Here is a 20,734-nt window from a genome sequence, read left to right on the forward strand (position 1 = left end):
TGCTGCTGGTGGTGGTGCTGCTGGTGTTGGTTGTGGTGGTGCTGCTGCTGGTGGTGCTGGTGGTGGCGGTGCTGCTGCTGGTGGTGCTGGTGGTGGTGATGCTGGTGGTGGTAATGGTGCTTCTGGTGGTAGTGGTGCTGGTGGTGCTGCTGGGGTGGTGGTGCCACTGGTGGCGGTGGTGGTGGTGGTGGCAGTGGTGCTGCTGGTGGTGGTGCTAGCTGGTGGTGCCACTGGTGGCGGCGCTGCTGCTGCTGGTGGTGCAGTGGTGGTGCTGGTGGTGCTGGTGGTGGTGCCAGTGGTGGTGCTGGTGGTGCTGGTGGTGCTAGTGGTGCTGGTGTGGTGGTGGTGCCAGTGGTGGTGGTAGTGGTGCTGCTGGTGGTGGTGCTAGTGCTGGTGGTTACTGGTGGTGGCGGTGCTGCTGCTGGTGGTGTTGCTAGTAGTGGTGGTGGTGCTGCTGGTGGTGGTGCTAGTGCTGGTGGTGGTGGTGGCGGTGCTGCTGCTGGTGGTGCTAGTGCTGGTGGTGCCACTGGTGGTGGCGCGCGTGCTGCTGGTGGTGTTGCTAGTAGTGGTGGTGGTGCTGGTGGTGCTGGTGGTGGTGGTGCTAGTGGTGGTAGTGCTGGTGGTGCTGGTGGAGTAGTGGTGGTTGGTGGTGGTGCTGGTGGTGGTAGTGGTGCTGCTGGTGGTGGTGCCAGTGCTGGTGGTGCCACTGGTGGTGGCGGTGCTGCTGCTGGTGGTGTTGCTAGTAGTGGTGGTGGTGCTGCTGGTGGTGGTGCCAGGTGGTGCTAGTGGTGGCGGTGCTGCTGCTGGTGGTGCTGCTGCTGGTTGGTGGTGGTGGTGCTGGTGGTGGTGGTAGTGGTGCTGCTGGTGGTGGTGCTAGTGCCGGTGGTGCTACTGGTGGTGCTGCTGCTGGTGGTGTTGCTAGTAGTGGTGGTGGTGCTGCTGGTGGTGGTGCTAGTGCTGGTGGTGGTGCTGCTGGTGGTGGTGATGGCGGTGCTGCTGCTGGTGATGGTGGTGCTAGTGATGGTAGTGCTGGTGGTGCTGGTGGTGGTGCTGTTGCTGGTTGGTGTGGTGGTGGTGCTGGTGGTGGTAGTGGTGCTGCTGGTGGTGGTGCTAGTGCTGGTGGTGCCACTGGTTCTGCCGCTGCTGGTGGTGTTGCTAGTAGTGGTGGTGGTGCTGCTGGTGGTGGTGCTAGTGCTGGTGGTGGTGGTGCTGGTGCCTGCTGGTGGTGGTGGTTAGTGGTGGTAGTGCTGGTGGTGCTGGTGGTGGTGCTGATTGGCTGGTGGTGGTGGTGCTGGTGGTGGTGGTAGTGGTGCTGCTGGTGGTGGTGCTGCTGGTGGTGGTGCCAGTGCTGGTGGTGCTACTGGTGGCGGTGCTGCTGCTGCTGGTGGTGCTGCTAGTGAGTGGTGGTGGTGCCGCTAGTGGTGGTGGTGGTGGTGGCGCTGCTGCTGCTGGTGGTGGTGGTGCTAGTGGTGGTAGTGCTGGTGGTGCTGGTGGTGCTGGTGGTGCTGTTGCTGGTTGGTGTTGTGGTGGTGCTGGTGGTGGTGGTAGTGGTGCTGCTGGTGGTGGTGCCAGTGCTGGTGGTGGTGGTGGTGCTGCTGCTGCTGGTGGTGCTGCTAGTAGTGGTGGTGGTGCTGATGCTAGTGGTGGTGGTGCTGTTGCTAGTGGTGGTGGTGCCACTGGTGGTGAGCCGCTGCTGGTGGTGGTGGTGATGGTGCTGTGGTGGTGGTGGTGGTGGTGCTGGTGGTGCTGGTGGTGGTGGTGGTGCTTGTGCTGGTGGTAGTGGTGCTGGTGGTGCTGCTGGTGGTGGTGGTGGTGCCGTGGTAGTGGTGCTGGTGGTGCTGCTGGTGGTGTGGTGCTGGTGGTGCTGCGTGGTGGTGGTGGCGGTGCTGCTGCTGCTGGTGGTGCTGGTGGTGGTGGTGGTGGTGGTTGTGCTGGCTGCTGGTGGTGGCGCTGGTAGGCACGGTGCTTGTGCTGGTGGTAGTGTGCTGGTGCTGCTGGCGGTGTGGTGGTGGTGGTGCTGCTGCTGGTGGTGCTGGTGGTGGTGGTGCTGATGGTGGTGTTGGTGGTGGTGGTGGTGCTTGTGCTGGTGGTAGTGGTGCTGGTGGTGCTGCTGGTGGTGGTGGTGGTGGTGCTGGTGGTGCTGGCTGGTGCTGGTTGTGGTGGTGGTGGTGCTGCTGGTGGTGGTAATGGTGGTGCTGGTGCTGGTGGTAGTGGTGCTGGTGGTGGTGGTGGTGGTGCTGCTGGTGGTGGTGCTGCTGCTGGTCGGTGGTGGTGCTGGTGGTGGTGGTGGTGGTGCTGTGGTGGTGGTGGTGTTGGTTGTGGTGGTGGTGTGCTGGTGGTAATGGTGGTGCTGGTGCTGGTGGTGGTGCTTGTGCTGGTAGTGGTGCTGGTGGCGCTGCTGGTGGTGGGTGCTGGTGGTGGTGCTGGTGTTGGTTGTGGTGGTGGTGGTGCTGCTGGTGGTGGTAATGCTGGTGCTGGGAGTTTGGTGCTGCTGGTGGTGGTGGTGGTGGTGGTGCTGCTGGTGGTGCTGCTGGTGTTGCTGGTTGTGGTGGTGGTGGTGCTGCTGGTGGTAATGGTGGTGCTGGTAGGTGGTAATGGTGGTGCTGGTGCTGGTAGTGGTGCTGGTGGGTGCTGGTGGTGGTGGTGCTGGTGGTGGTGCTGCTGCTGGTCGGTGGTGGTGGTGGTGGTGGTGGTGGTGCTTGTGGTGGTGGTGGTGTTGGTTGTGGTGGTGGTGGTGCTGCTGGTGGTGGTAATGGTGGTGCTGGTGCTGGTGGTGGTGGTGCTTGTGCTGGTGGTAGTGGTGCTGGTGGTGCTGCGGTGGTGGTGGGTGCTGGTGGCGTGGTGCTGGTTGTGGTGGTGGTGGTGCTGGCTGGTGGTGGAATGGTGGTGCTGGTGCTGGTGGTGTGGTGCTGGTGGAGCTGCTGGGTGGTGGTGGTGGTGGTGCTGCTGGTGGTGGTGCTGCTGGTGTTGGTTGTGGTGGTGGTGGTGCCTGGTGGTGGTAATGGTGGTGCTGGTAGTGGTGCTGGTGGTGGTGGTGGTGGTGGTGGTGCTGCTGGTGGTGGTGCTGGTGGTGGTGGTGCTGGTGCTGGTGGGTGGTGCTTGTGCTGGTGGTAGTGGTGCTGGTGGTGGTGGTGCTGGTGGTGGTGCTGCTGGTGGTGGTGGTACTTGTGGTGGTGGTGGTGCTTGTGCTGGTGGTAGTGGTGCTGGTGGTGCTGCTGGTGGTGGTAATGGTGCTGGTGCTGGTGGTAGTGGTGCTGGTGGTGGTGGTGGTGGTCTGTTGCTGCTGGTGGTGGTGCTGCTGGTGTTGGTTGTGGTGGTGGTGCTGCTGGTGTTGGTTGTGGTGGTGGCAGTTGCTGCTGGTCGGTGCTGGTGCCAGGTGGTGCTGGTGGTGCTGCTGGTGGTGGTATGGTGGTGCTGGTGCTGGTGGTAGTGGTGCTGGTGGTGGTGCCTGGTGGTTGTGCTGCTGCTGGTGGTGGTGCTGCTGGTGTTGGCTGGTGGTGGTGCTGCTGGTGTTGGTTGTGGGTGGCGGTGCTGCTGGTCGTGGTGCTGGTGCTGGTGGTGCTGCTGCATTATTTTTTTAATATAATTTATCATTATCATTAAAGTTTTGAGAACTGTTCAGAGTTAACGTCGAGGTGACTGACATCATAAGAGTCTCTACTACATTTATTTTAGACTATATAAAACTTTGGTTCTTCCATGTGTTGGTTTGGATAATTAATCTGTCTTGTCCTCCCTCACAGGATGTCTCCTATAAGGCCACTTGTCACATACAGTATGCGGTAGAAGTCAACAAACAAATCCAAACCTTCCAAGATGTAGCCTGGTATAGACCGATGCGTCTTGAACCATATACTGAATACAACATTGTAGTTTGGGCTCAGATGGAGAAGACTACTTACAGCAACAGAGGCCCGACCAACCGAGTCAAGACTCTTCCCCTGCGTAAGTGAATGAATTATTATCATTAGTTTGTGAGTAGAAAATAATAAGGTTGGACTTGACGGTTGGTTGTAAGGACGCTGGGTTGTGGACGTGACGGTTGGTTGTGGACGTGACGCTGGGTAGGTATACAGTTCAGCATGTATAGATAGCTGCTATACAATTCAGCATGTATAGAAAGTGTAGGTATACAGTTCAGCATGTATAGATAGTGCAGGTATACAGTTCAGCATGTATAGATAGTGTGGGAATATAGTTCAGCATGTATAGATAGTGCAGGTATACAATTCAGCATGTATACAGTAGATAGTATAGTTAAAGTTCAGCATGTATAGATAGTGTGGGAATATAGTTCAGCATGTATAGATAGTGCAGGTATACAATTCAGCATGTATACAGTAGATAGTATAGTTATACAGTTCAGCATGTATAGACAGGGGGAATATAGTTCAGCATGTATAGATAGTGCAGGTATACAGTTCAGCATGTATAGATAGTGCAGGTATACAGTTCAGCATGTATAGATAGTGCAGGTATACAATTCAGCATGTATACAGTAGATAGTATAGTTATACAGTTCAGCATGTATAGATAGTGTGGGAATATAGTTCAGCATGTATAGATAGTGTGGGAATATAGTTCAGCATGTATACATATTGCAGGTATACAGTCCAGCATGTGAGTGTGTGTATGTTTGTAGGCATATAGGTAGTTGTATATGTAGGTGGTTACATATGTAGTGTAGTGGTCACCAAATTGGCTTCCTTATACATCCCCGGGCAGAGTGAAATTACACCTGCTTCTCAACCCAATTTGCCTCTGTCTACCCAACAGTAATTGGCAACCTGGATATTAATTGATTGGTGTTAAAAGTGAGCCAGTGCAGTTAAGGAGTTATCCGTTCTACCGGGGTTATTGCTTGACACTGGGCAGAAACGATGATACAAGGTTAATTGCTGATGACTGTAACTAAAAGTAGTATTGCTAGCAACTTATTATAATTATAGAGCTTAAAATCTATCTGATGAATAGTGTTAAACTTTAATTAAGCTTGAGGCTGAGATATTAAACTTTTAACATTTAAGCTGCATTCATATGGCATGACGCCACGTACAGTGGTATGTCATGAAATATGTTAGTGATGTCATGAATATGTTAGTGATGTCATGAAATATGTTACAGTGATGTCATGAAATATATTTGTTATGTCATGAAATGTTAGTGATGTCATGAAATATGTTACAATGATGTCATGAAATATGTTACAGTGATGTCATGAAATATATTACAATGGCATAATAAAAATAAAGCCTTGTACATATGTCAGTTTGTTTTAAGTTGTGTAAAAATAGTCTAAGAGTGTAGACCTTTACAGCACCATCAGCGCCTCTAGGTGACTTGGTTCTCCACGACCGTACATGGAAGGCAACCTGGTGGCCAGCACCTGGTGACAAGGAGACTTTACTACTCCTACAGATACAAGGTGGGTTATGGTGACGGGTGCTGGGTTATGGTGACGGTGGGTTATGTTGACAGGTACTGGGTTATGGTGACGGGTGCTGAGTTATGGTGACGGGTACTGGGTTATGTTGACAGGTACTGGGTTATGGTGACGGGTACTGTGGTGGTGACGGGTACTGGTTCTGGTGACGGGTACTGGGTTGCGTTGATAGGTACTGGGTTATGGTGACGGGTACTGGGTTATGGTGACGGGTACGTTCTGCATGTACTGGGTTGATAGGTACTGTTATGGTGACGGGTACTGGGTTGTGGTGACGGGTACAGGGTTATGTTGACAGGTACTGGGTTATGGTGACGGGTACTGGGTTGGTGATGGCACGTTGCGTGACGGGTACTGTTGGCGGTGACGGCACGGGTTATGGTGACGGGTACAGGGTTATGTTGACAGGCACTGGCTGCGGTGAGGGTACTGGGTTATGGTGACGGTGCTGGGTTGCGGTGACGGGTACTGGGTTATGTTGACAGGTACTGGGTTATGGTGACGGGTACTGTTGCGGTGACGGGTACCGGGCCTGGTGACGGTACTGGGTTATGTTGATAGGTACGGTTGTGGTGACGGGTACTGGGTTGGTGGTGACGGGTACAGGGTTGCGTTGACAGGTACTGGGTTACGGTGACGGGTACTGGGTTGCGGTGACGGGTACTGGGTTGGTGACGGGTACTGGGTTATGGTGACGGGTACTGGGTTATGGTGACGGGTACAGGGTTATGTTGACAGTACTGGGTTATGGTGACGGGTACTGGGTTATGGTGACGGGTGCTGGGTTATGGTGACGGTACCGGGGTTGGCGTTGACAGGTACTGGGTTATGGTGACGGGTACTGGGTTCTGGTGACGGGTACTGGGTTGCGTTGATAGGTACCGAGTTGGCGGTGACGGGTACCGGGTTATGGTGACGGGTACAGGGATGGTGACGGGAATGCTGGCGGTGATGGGTACGGTTATGGTGACGGGTACTGGGTTATGCTGACAGGTACTGGGTTATGCTGACAGGTACTGGGTTATGCTGACAGGTACTGGGTTATGTTGACAGGTACTGGTTGCGCTGACAGGTACCTGGGTTATGCTGACAGGTACCTGGGTTATGCTGACAGGTACCGGGTTATGCTGGACAGGTACTGGGTTGCTGACAGGTACTGCTGGCGACGGGTACTGGGTTATGGTGACGGGTACTGGGTTGTGCTGACAGGTACTGGGGTTACGTTGACAGGTACTGGGTTGGCGCTGACAGGTACTGGGTTATGGTGACGGGTACCGGGTTGCGGTGATGGGTACTGGGTTCCTGTGACGGGTACTGGGGTTGGCGTTGACAGGTACCGGTTATGCTGACAGGTACCGGGTTGCGTTGACAGGCAACTGGGTTGTGCTGACAGGTACTGGGTTACGTTAACAGGTACCGGGTTATGCTGACAGGTACTGGGTTATGCTTAACAGGAACTGGGTTATGTTGACAGGTACGGGTTATGCTGACGGGTACTGGATTATGCTGACAGGCACTGTTACGCTGACAGGTACTGGTTGTGTTAACAGGTACTGGGTTATGTTAACCGGTACTGTTATGCTGACATACTGGGTTATGTTGACAGGTACTGGGTTATGTTGACAGGAATTGCTGGTGCTGACAGGAATTGGGTTGTGCTGACAGGTACTGGGTTATGTTAACCGGTACTGTTATGCTGACAGGTACTGGGTTATGCTGACAGGTACTGGGTTATGTTAACAGGAACTGGGTTATGTTGACAGGTACCGGGTTATGTTGACAGGTACTGGATTATGTTGACAGGCACTGTTGTGCTGACAGGTACTGGGTTGTGTTAACAGGTACGGTTATGTTAACCGGTACTGTGGTGCTGACAGGTACCTGGGTTATGCTGACAGGTACCGGGTTGCGCTGACAGGTACTGGGTTGGCGTTAACAGGTACTGGGTTATGTTGACAGGTACTGGGTTATGGTGACGGGTACTGGGTTCTGGTGACGGGTACTGGGTTATGTTGATAGACTGGGTTATGGTGACGGCATCGCTATGGTGACGGGTACTGGGTTCTGGTGACGGGTACTGGGTTATGTTGATAGGTACTGGGTTACGGTGACGGGTACTGGGTTATGGTGACGGGTACAGGTTATGTTGACAGGTACTGGGTTATGGTGACGGGTACTGTTGTGGTGACGGTACCGTTATGGTGACGGTACTGGGCAGTGACGGGTACTGGGTTATGGTGACGGGCAACAGGGTTATGTTGACAGGTACCGGGTTATGGTGACGGTACCGGGTTGCGGTGACGGGTGCTGGGGGTGACGGGCACCGAGTACTGGGTTATGGTGACGGGTACTGGGTTGCGGTGACGGCACTGGGTTCTGGTGACGGGTACTGGGTTATGTTGATAGGTACGGTTGCGGTGACGGGTACTGGGTTGCGGTGACGGGTACAGGGGTTATGCTGACAGGTACCGGGTTAGGGTGACGGGTACTGGGTGGCGGTGACGGGTACCGGGTTGGCGGTGACGGGCACTGCGGCGGTGACGGGTACTGGGTTATGGTGACGGGTACAGGGTTATGCTGAAGGTACTCGGGTTATGGCTGACGGTACTGGGTTATGGTGACGGGTGCTGGGTTATGGTGACGGGTACTGGGTTACGTTGACAGGATGCTGTTAGTGGTGACGGGTACTGGGTTCTGGTGACGGGTACGGTTGCGTTGATAGGTACCGTTGCGGTGACGGGTACTGGGTTATGGTGACGGGTACAGGGGTTATGGTGACGGGTACTGGGTTATGGTGATGGGTGACTGGGTTGCGGTGACGGGTACTGGGTTATGCTGACAGGTACTGGTTGACGCTGACAGGTACCGGGGTTATGCTGACAGGTACTGGGTTATGCTGACAGGTACTGGGTGGCGCTGACAGGTACTGGGTTAGCTGACGGTACTGGGTTATGCTGACAGGTACTGGGTTATGCTTGACAGGTACTGGGTTGTGCTGACAGGTACTGCTGGTGACGGGTACTGTTATGGTGACGGGGACTGGGTTATGCTGACAGGTACCGGGTTATGCTGACAGGTACTGGGTTATGCTGACATACTGGGTTATGGTGATGGGTACTGGGTTGCGGTGATGGGTACTGGGTTCTGGTGACGGTACTGGGTTGCGACAGGTACTGGGTTATGCTGACAGGTACTGGGTTACGCTGACAGGTACTGGGTTATGTTGACAGGTACGGCTGCGCTGACAGGTACTGGGTTGTGCTGAGGTACTGGGTTATGTTAACAGGTACTGGGTTATGCTACTGGCGTTAACAGGAACTGGGTTGTTGACAGGTACTGCTGGTGTTGACCGGTACTGGATTATGCTGACAGGCACTGGGTTATGCTGACAGGTACTGGTGACAGGTACTGGGTTATGTTAACCGGTACTGGGTTATGCTGACAGGTACTGGGTTATGCTGACAGGTACTGGGTTATGTTGACAGGAATTGGGTTATGCTGACAGGAATTGGGTTGTGCTGACAGGTACTGGGTTATGTTAACCGGTACTGGGGTTGCGCTGACAGGTACGGTTATGCTGACAGGTACTGGGTTATGTTAACAGGAACTGGGTTATGTTGACAGGTACTGGGTTATGTTGACAGGTACATGCTGACAGGCACTGGGGCATGCTGACAGGTATCGTTGTGTTAACAGGTACTACAGCAACCGGTACGGGTTATGCTGACAGGTAGCTGGGTTATGTTGACAGGTACTGGGTTATGCTGACAGGTACCGGGTTATGTTAACAGGTACTGGGTTATGTTGACAGGTACTGGGTTATGTTGACAGGTACTGGGTTATGTTGACAGGCACTGCTGGTGTTGACAGGTACTGGGTTATGCTGACGGGTACTGGGTTATGCTGACAGGTACTGGATATGTTGACGGGTACTGGGTTGTGCTGACAGGTACTGGGTTATGTTGACGGGTACTGGGTTATGCTGACAGGTACTGGGTTATTTTGACGGTACTGGGTTATGCTGACAGGTACTGGGTTATGTTGACAGGTACTGGGTTATGTTGACAGGTACTGGGTTATGTTAACAGGTACTGGGTTATGTTAACAGTATGCTGGGTGTTGACGGGTACTGGGTTACGCTGACAGGTACTGGGTTATGTTGACAGGTACTGGGTGTTAACAGGTACTGGGTTATGTTAACAGGTACCGGGTTGCGTTAACAGGTACTGGGTTGTGCTGACAGGTACTGGGTTATGCTGACAGGTACTGGGTTATGTTGACAGGTACCGGGTTATGTTGACGGGTACTGGATTACGTTGAAAAGCACTGGGTTATGTTGACAGGTACTGGTTGCGTTAACAGGTACTGGGGTTACAGGTACTGGGTTATGTTGACAGGTACTGGGTTATGTTAACAGGTACCGTTGGCGTTAACAGGTACGTTGCGTTAACAGGTACCGGGTTTGTTAACAGGTACGCTGTGTGACGGGTACTGGGCGCTGACAGGTACCGTTATGCTGACAGGTACCGGGTTATGTTAACAGGTACGTTGCGTTAACAGGTACCGGGTTATGTTAACAGGTACTGGGTCAGACAGGTACCTGGGTTATGCTGACAGGTACTGGGTTATGCTGACAGGTACTGGGTTGCGTTGACGGTACTGGATTATGCTGAAAAGGCACTGGGTTATGTTGACAGGTACTGGGTTATGTTAACAGGTACCGGTTGGTGTTAACAGGTACTGGGTTATGCTGACAGGTACTGGGTTATGCTGACAGGTACTGGGTTATGTTAACAGGTACTGGGTTATGTTGACAGGAATTGGGTTATGCTGACAGGAATTGGTTGTGTGACAGGTACTGGGTTATGTTAACCGGTACTGGGTTATGCTGACAGGTACTGGGTTATGTTGACAGGTACTGGGTTATGCTGACAGGTACGGTTATGCTGACAGGTACTGGGTTATGTTAACGGTACTGGGTTATGCGTTGACAGGTACTGGGTTATGTTAACAGGTACTGGTTATGTTGACAGGTACTGGGTTATGTTAACAGGTACTGGGTTATGTTGACAGGTACTGGGTTATGCTGACAGGTACTGGGTTATGTTAACGGGTACTGGGTTATGCTGACAGGTACTGGGTTATGTTGACAGGTACTGGGTTATGTTGACAGGTACTGGGTTGTGCTGACAGGTACTGGGTTATGCTTGACGGGTACTGCTGGTGTTGACAGGTACTGGGTTATGTTGACAGGTACTGGGTTATGCTGACAGGTACTGGGTTGTGCTGACAGGTACTGGGTTATGTTGACGGGTACTGGGTTATGCTGACAGGTACTGGGTTATGTTGACGGGTACTGGGTTATGCTGACAGGTACTGGGATATGTTGACAGGTGCTGGGGTCTATTGACAGGTATTGGGTTGTGCTGACAGGTACTGGGTTATGTTGACAGGTACTGGGTTATGCTGACAGGTACTGGGTTATGCTGACAGGTACTGGGTTATGCTGACAGGTACTGGGTTATGCTGACAGGTACTGGGATATGTTGACAGGTGCTGGGGTCTATTGACAGGTACTGGGTTATGCTGACAGGTACTGGGTTATGTTGACAGGTACTGGGTTATGCTGACAGGTACTGGGGTCTGTTGACAGGTATTGGGTTATATTGACAGCTAATATAGATTATTTTTTGGATAGATAAATTATCTTGCATGCAGTAGAGGGAAGTTTCACCCAATGGTCTGACTGGTCGCCCACTACTACCACCAATTTCGAAGCTCCTCCATACTCTAAGGTTCACCTGCGAGTGAAGATCAAGAATGAAGCTGGACTGAAAGCAAGTGACGGTATCAATGACGGGAGCCCACAAGCCTGTAAGTATCCTCAATAGTGTTAATCTCCCTGGATGAAAAGTTAGTTCTCTGGTTAGGTCTTTTGGTCTCGATTTAACCTATAGTGTATAAAATGACGCGATAGTGACTCTTATGACTACAGTGACTCCTATGACTATAGTGACTCTTATGACTACAGTGACTCTTATGACTATAGTGACTCTTATGACTACAGTGACTCTTATGACTATAGTGACTCTTATGACTGTAGTGACTCTTATGACTATATGTACTCTTATGACTATAGTGACTCTTATGACTATAGTGACTCTGATGACTACAGTGACTCCTATGACTATAGTGACTCTTATGACTACAGTGACTCTTATGACTATAGTGACTCTTATGACTGTGGTGACTCTTATGACTATATGTACTCTGATGACTATAGTGACTCTGATGACTACAGTGACTCCTATGACTATAGTGACTCTTATGACTACAGTGACTCTTATGACTATAGTGACTCTTATGACTGTGGTGACTCTTATGACTATATGTACTCTTATGACTACAGTGACTCTTATGACTATAGTGACTCTTATGACTATAGTGACTCTTATGACTATAGTGACTCTTATGACTATATATACTGTTATGACTACAGTGACTCTTATGACTATAGTGACTCTGAAAGCTATAGTGACTCTTATGAGCTATAGTGACTCTTGTGACTATATATACTGTACCTTGTTATACCTACACTGTTATATACCTTATTATACCCACACTGTTATGCCTGTTATGCCTAAACTGTTATGCCTACACTGTTATGCCTGCACTGTTAGCACTTGTGTTATGCCTGCAATTATACCTACACTTGGTATACCTACACTGTTATGCCTACATATTTATATACCTTTTGTACCTACACTGCTATACCTACACTGTTATACCTACACTGTTATATACCTTGTTATACCTACACTGTTATATACTGTGTTATACCTACTGTTATATACCTTGTTATACCTACCTTGTTATATACCTTGTTATACCTACACTGTTATACCTACTGTATACCTACACTGTTATACACACTGTTATACCTACACTGTTATATACCTTGTTATACCTACATATTTATATACTGTATTATACCTACACTGTTATACCTACACTGTTATACACATACCTATATTATATGCCTTGTTATACCTACTGCTGTTATACTGCTTGGTATACCTACACTGTTATACCTACACTGTTAGATACCTTATACCTACATATTATACCTACATATTATACCTACACTGTTATGCCTGCACTGTTATATGTATTTATACCTACACTTATTTATATACCTTGTTATACCTACACTGTTATATGCCTTGTTATACCTACACTTATACCTACACTGTTATATACCTACACTGTTATACCTACACTGTTATACCTACACTGTTATACCTACACTGTTATACCTACACTGTTATATACCTTGTTATACCTACACTGTTATACCTACACTGTTATATACATTATACCTACACTGTATATACCTTGTTATACCTACACTGTTATACCTACACTGATATACCTACACTGTTATACCTACACTGTTATACCTACACTGTTATACCTACACTGTTATATACCTTATACCTACACTGTGTTATACCTACACTGTATACCTGTTATACCCCTACACTGTTATATACTGTGTATACCTACACTGTTATATACCTTGTTATACCTACACTGTTATACCTACACTGTATATACCTTGTTATACCTACACTGTTATACCTACACTGTTATATGCCTTATTTATACCTGCTGTTATACCTACACTGTTATACCTACACTGTTATATACCTTGTTATACCTACACTGTTATACCTACACTCTTATACCTACACTGTTATACCTACACTGTTATGTACCTTGTTATACCTACACTCTTGTACCTACACTGATATACCTACACTGTTATGTACCTTGTTATACCTACACTGATATACCTACACTGTTATACCTACACTGTTATATACCTTGACATACTACTCCCTTGCTACACTGATATACCTACACTGTACCTTGTGCCTCTGCTGTTATACCTACACTGTTATACCTACACTGTTATATACCTTGTTATACCTACACTGTTATATACTGTATTATACCTACACTGTTATACCTACACTGTTATATGCCTTGTATACCTACACTGTTATATGCCTTGGTATACCTACACTGTTATACCTAAACTGTTATACCTACACTGTTATACCACTGTTATATGCCTTGTATACCTACACTGTTATACCTACACTGTTATGCTTACACTGTTATACCTACACTGTTATACCTACATAGTATACCTACACTGTTATATACCTTGTTATACCTACACTGTTATATGCCTTGTTATACCTACACTGTTATACCTACACTGTTATATACCTTGTATACCTACACTGTTATATACCTTGTTATACCTACACTGTTATACCTACACTGTTATACCTACACTGTTGTGTTATATACCTTGTTATACCTACACTGTTATATACCTACACTGTTATACCTACACTGTTATACCTACACTGGTATACCTACACTGTTATACCTACTGTTATACCTACACTGTTATGCCTCTATACCTACATATTATACCTACTGTTACATACTGTTATGTACACTTATTTGTACCTGCATAATTATGCCTGGTATGCCTGCACTGTTATATGCCTTGTTATACCTACATATTTATACACTTCTTTTACACTGTTATACATACACTGTTATATGCCTTGTTATACCTACACTGTTCTGTATTTATGCCTACACTTAGTATACCTACATATTTATATGCCTTGTTATGCCTACACTGTTATACACACCATATTTATATACCTTGTTATACCTACACTGTTATACCTACGCACCAGTATACCTACACTGTTATACCTACACTGTTATATACCTTGTTATACCTACACTGTTATATGCCTTGTTACATACCTACACTATTTATATACCTTGTTATACACTGTTATATACCTTGTTATACCTACATTGTATACCTACACTGTTATACCTACACCATTATATACCTACACTGTTTACCTACACTGTATACCTACACTGTTATATACCTTGTTATACCTACACTGTTATACCTACACTGTTATACCTACACTGTTATATACCTGTTATCCATTATACCTACACTGTTATACCTACACTGTTAATACCTTGTATACACTGTTATACCTACACTGTTTTATACCTTGTTATACCTAACTATACTCCACACTGTTATATACATTGTTATACCTACACTGTTATACCTACACTGTTATATACCTTGTTATACCTACACTGTTATTTACCTTGTTATACCTACACTGTTATTTACCTTGTTATACCTACACTGTTACACCTACACTGTTATATACCTTGTTATACCTACACTGTTATATACCTTGTTATACCTACACTGTTATACCTACACTGTTATATACCTTGTTATACCTACACTGTTATAGACCTTGTTATACTTACACTGTTATATACCTTGTTATACCTACACTGTTATATACCTTGTTATACCTACACTGTTATACCTACACTGTTATATACCTTGTTATACCTACACTGTTATATACCTTGTTATACCTACACTGTTATATACCCTGTTATACCCACACTGTTATAACTCCACACTGTTATATACACTGTTATATTCCTTGTTATACCTACAATGTTATACCTAAATTGTTATATACCTTGTTATACCTATAATTGTTATATACCTTGTTATACCTACACTGTTATACCAACTGTTATATACCTTATTATACCTACACTGTTATATACCTTATTATACCTACACTGATATATATACTGTTATATACCTGATACCTACACTGTTATATAACTTTGTTATACCTACACTGTTATATAAATTGTTATATACCTTGTTATACCTACACTGTTATACCTACACTGTTATATACTGTTATACCTACACTGTTATACCTACACTGTTATATACCTTGTTATACCTACACTGTTATATACCTTTGTTATACCCACACTTGTTATAACTAACTGTTATATACCTTGTTATACCTACACTGTTATACCTACACTGTTATACCTACACTGTTATATAACCTTGTTATACTACACTGTTATACCTACACTGTTATACCTACACTGTTATATACCTGATTGTTATACCTACACTGCTATATATCTGTTATACCACTGTTATACCTAAACTGTTATAACTACACTGTTATATACCTTGTTATACCACACTGTTATACCTACACTGTTATACCCACACTGTTATATACCTTGTTATACCTACACTGTTATACCTACACTGTTATATACCTTGTTATACCTACACTGTTATATACCTTGTTATACCTACACTGTTATATACCTGTAATACCTACACTGTTATACCTACACTGTTATACCTACACTGTTATAACCACACTGTTATACCTACACTATACCTACACTGTTATATACCTTATTATACCTACACACTGTTATATACCTGTTATACCACATGAATATATACCTGTTATACCTAAACTGTTATATCTACACTGTTATACTTTGTTATACCACATTGTTATACCTACACTGTTATAATCTTGTTATACCTACACTGTTATATAACTTGTTATACCTACACTGTTATACCTACACTGTTATATATACCTTGTTATACCTACACTGTTATACCTACACTGTTATATACCTTGTTATACCTTACACTGTTATACCTACACTGTTATATACCTTGTTATACCACACTGTTATATACCTTGTTATACCTACACTATTATTTACCTTGTTATACCCACACTGTTATACCTACACTGTTATATACCTTGTTATACCTACACTGTTATACTCCACACTGTTATATATTGTTATACCTACACTGTTATATACCTGTTATACCTCACTGTTATACAACGTTATATACCTGTTATAACACTGTATAACCTTGTTATACCTACACTGTTATACCTACACTGTTATACCTGTTATACCTACACTGTTATATATACCTTGTTATACTTACACTGTTATAACCTTGTTATACCCAATTGTTATACCTACACTGTTATATACCTTGTTATACCTACACTGTTATATACCTGTTATACCTACACTGTTATATACCTTGTTATACCCACTGTTATATACCTTGTTATACCTACACTGTTATCTACACTGTTATATACCTTTATACCTACACTGTTATATACCTTGTTATACCTATAATTGTTATACCTACACTGTTATATACCTTGTTATACCTACACTGTTATATACCTTGTTATACCTACACTGTTATACCTACACTGTTATATACCTTGTTATACCTACACTGTTATATACCTTGTTATACTTACACTGTTATAGACCTTGTTATACCTACACCGTATATACACTGTTATATACCCTGTTATACCCCACACTATTACCTTTGTTATACCTACACTGTTATATGCCTTGTTATACCTACACTGTTATATACCTGTTATACCTACACTGTTATATACCTTGTTATACCTACACTGTTATATATACCTTGTTATACCTACACTGTTATACCTACACTGTTACATACCTTGTTATACCTACACTGTTATATACCTTGTTATACCTACACTGTTATATACCTTGTTATACCTACACTGTTATATACCTTGTTATACCTACACTGTTATATACCTTGTTATACCACACTGTTATACCTACACTGTTATACCTACACTGTTATACCTACACTGTTATACCTACACTGTTATACCTACACTGTTATACCTACACTGTTATATACCTTGTTATACCTACACTGTTATATACCTTGTTATACCTACACTGTTATATACCTTGTTATACCTACACTGTTATCCCTACACTGTTATATACCTTGTTATACCTACACTGTTATATACCTTGTTATACCTACACTGTTATATACCTTGTTATACCTACACTGTTATATAACTTGTTGTTCTACACTGTTATATACCTTGTTATACCTACACTGTTATATACCTTGTTATACCTACACGCTACCTACACTGTTATACTCCATAATTGTTTATAATTCCACACTGTTATACCAATTGTTATACCCACACTGTTATACCACACTATTATATACCTTGTTAAATACCTACACTGTTATACCTACACTGTTATATACCTTGTTATACCTACACTGTTATATACCTTGTTATACCTACACTGTTATATACCTTGTTATACCTACACTTATATACCTTGTTCTACACTGTTATATAATCTTGTTATACCTACACTGTTATATACACTGTTATACCTACACTGTTATATAATCTACACTGTTATACCTACACTGTTATATACCTTGTTATACCTACACTGTTATACCTACACTGTTATATACCTTGTTATACCTACACTGTTATATACCTTTGTTATACCTACACTGTTATACCTACACTGTTATATACCTTGTTATACCTACACTGTTATATACCTTGTTATACCTACACTGTTATATACCTTGTTATACCTACACTGTTATATACCTTGTTATACCTAAACTGTTATCCCTACACTGTTATATACCTTGTTATACCTTACACTGTTATATACCTTGTTATACCTACACTGTTATACCTACACTGTTATATACCTTGTTATACCCACACTGTTATATACCCTACACTGTTATATACCTTGTTATACCTACACTGTTATATACCTTGTTATACCTACACTGTTATCCCTACACTGTTATATACCTTGTTATACCTACACTGTTATATACCTTGTTATACCTACACTGTTATATACCTTGTTATACCTACACTGTTATATACCTTGTTATACCTACACTGTTATACCTACACTGTTATATACCTTGTTATACCTACACTGTTATATACCTTGTTATACTTACACTGTTATAGACCTTGTTATACCTACACTGTTATATACCTTGTTATACCTACACTGTTATATACCTTGTTATACCTACACTGTTATATAACTTGTTATACCTGTTATCCTTACACTGTTATATACCTTGTTATACCAACTGTTATACCTTGTTATACCACACTGTTATATACCTTGTTATACCTACACTGTTATATAATTGTTATAACACTGTTATATACCTTGTTATACCCATGTTATATACCTTTTATACCTAAACTGTTATATACCTTTATACCTAAATCTTACACACTATAACTTGTTATACTTACACTGTTATATACCTTGTTATACCTACACTGTTATATAATCTTGTTATACCTACACTGTTATATACCTTGTTATACCTACACTGTTATCCCAACTGTTATATACCTGTTATACCTACACTGTTATACTTGTTATACCTACACTGTTATCCCTACACTGTTATATACCTTGTTATACCCACAACTGTTATATACCTTTGTTATACCTACACTGTTACTATACCAATTTATAACCATACCTACACTGTTATATACCTGTTATACCTATACTGTTATATACCTGTTATACCTACACTGTATATACCTGTTAACCTACATTTATATACCCTGTTATGTTCCACACTGTTATATACCTTGTTATACCTACACTGTTATATACTTCTATTATACCTACACTGTTATATACCTTGTTATACCTACACTGTTATCCCCTACACTGTTATATACCTTGTTATACCTACACTGTTATATACCTGTTATACCTACACTGTTATATACCTTTATACCCACACTGTTATCTTGTTATACCACACTGTTATACCCTACACTGTTATATCTTGTTATACCTACACTGTTATATACCTTGTTATACCTACACTGTTATATACCTTGTTATACCTACACTGTTATACCTACACTGTTATACCTTGTTATACCTACACTGTTATATACCTTGTTATATACAGTTATACCTATACTGTTATATACCCTTGTTATACCTACACTGTTATACCTATACTGTTATACCTACACTGTTATACCTACACTGTTATACCTACACTGTTATACCCACTGTTATACCAACACTGTTATACCCACACTGTTATACCTACATTGTTATACCTACACTGTTATACCTACAATTGTTATATACCTTGTTATACCTACACTGTTATATACCTTGTTATACCAAACTGTTATCCCTACACTGTTATACCTACACTGTTATATACCTTGTTATACCTTACACTGTTATACCTATAACTGTTATATACCTTGTTATACCAATGTTATACCTACACTGTTATATACCTTGTTATACCCACAATTGTTATATACCTTTGTTATACCTACACTGTTATACCTACACTGTTATACCTACACTGTTATATACCTTGTTATACCTACACTGTTATACCTACACTGTTATATACCTTGTTATACCTACACTGTTATACCTACACTGTTATACCTACACTGTTATACCTACACTGTTATATACCTTGTTATACCTACACTGTTATACCTACACTGTTATATACCTTGTTATACCTACACTGTTATATCACTGTTATACCTACACTGTTATATACCTTGTTATACCTACACTGTTATACTACAATTATACCCAAACTGTTATACCCACACTGTTATATACCTTGCTTGTACCTACACTGTTATACCTATTAATTGTTATACCTACACTGTTATGCCTACACTGTTATATACCCTTGTTATAATCCACACTGTTATATACCTTGTTATACCCACACTGTTATACCTACACTGTTATACCTACGTTGTTATACCTACACTGTTACACCCACACTAGTTATACCTACACTGTTATATATCTTGTTACACCAAGTACCTACACTGTTATACCTACACTGTTATACCTACACTGTTATACTCCACACTGTTATATACCTTGTTATACCTACACTGTTATATACCTTGACATACAACCACCTACACTGTTATATACCCTAGTTATACCTACATCATATACATTGTTATATTCCACTAAATGTTATACTACCTAAATTGCACTGTTATACCTACACTGTTATATACATTGTTATACCTACACTTATTATACCCTAACACAGTATAATTATAACCTACACTGTTATATATACCATGCAAACTACACCCTATTTAATACCCATTAATCCAAACTGTTATAACTTGTTATATACCTTATTATACCCACACTGTTATATATACCTTGTTATAATCCACACTGTTATACCCACACCTGTTATACTACACTTGATATACCTATATTACACTGTTACACCTACACTGTTATATACCTTATACTTACACCGTTATACCCACACTGTTATACCATACACTACCATACACCCACACTGATATACCCTACACTGTTATACCGTTAACAATGTAAACTGAACTGAAGCGCCACTGA

General features: G+C 43.8%; 2 protein-coding genes across 2 annotated transcripts in view; both read left to right on the plus strand.

Moving 5' to 3' along the window:
• LOC121860064 overlaps positions 1–11,311 on the plus strand; it is a 58,744-nt gene extending 47,433 nt beyond the window's left edge. The window contains exons 8-10 of the mRNA XM_042357077.1: positions 3,744–3,945; positions 5,318–5,425; positions 11,142–11,311. Of these exons, the coding sequence (XP_042213011.1) occupies positions 3,744–3,945; positions 5,318–5,425; positions 11,142–11,164 (333 nt within the window). The 3' untranslated portion in view covers positions 11,165–11,311. The remainder of the gene's footprint in view (positions 1–3,743; positions 3,946–5,317; positions 5,426–11,141) is intronic.
• A 251-nt stretch (positions 11,312–11,562) lies between these two features.
• LOC121860063 (DNA-directed RNA polymerase subunit beta'-like) lies at positions 11,563–11,997 on the plus strand. Its single transcript, XM_042357076.1, has one exon. The coding sequence runs from the start codon at positions 11,563–11,565 to the stop codon at positions 11,995–11,997; it is 435 nt and encodes a 144-aa protein (XP_042213010.1).
• The last annotated feature ends 8,737 nt before the right edge of the window (positions 11,998–20,734 follow it).

The sequence above is a fragment of the Homarus americanus genome, unplaced genomic scaffold (genome assembly GCF_018991925.1).
Source record: "Homarus americanus isolate GMGI-L3 unplaced genomic scaffold, GMGI_Hamer_2.0 scaffold32960, whole genome shotgun sequence".
NCBI classification, from domain to species: Eukaryota; Metazoa; Arthropoda; class Malacostraca; order Decapoda; family Nephropidae; genus Homarus; species Homarus americanus.

Excerpts from the sequence above, each read along its gene's own strand:
- LOC121860063 (XM_042357076.1), top strand. The coding sequence starts at position 11,563 with ATGTACTCTTATGACTATAGTGACTCTTATGACTATAGTGACTCTGAT.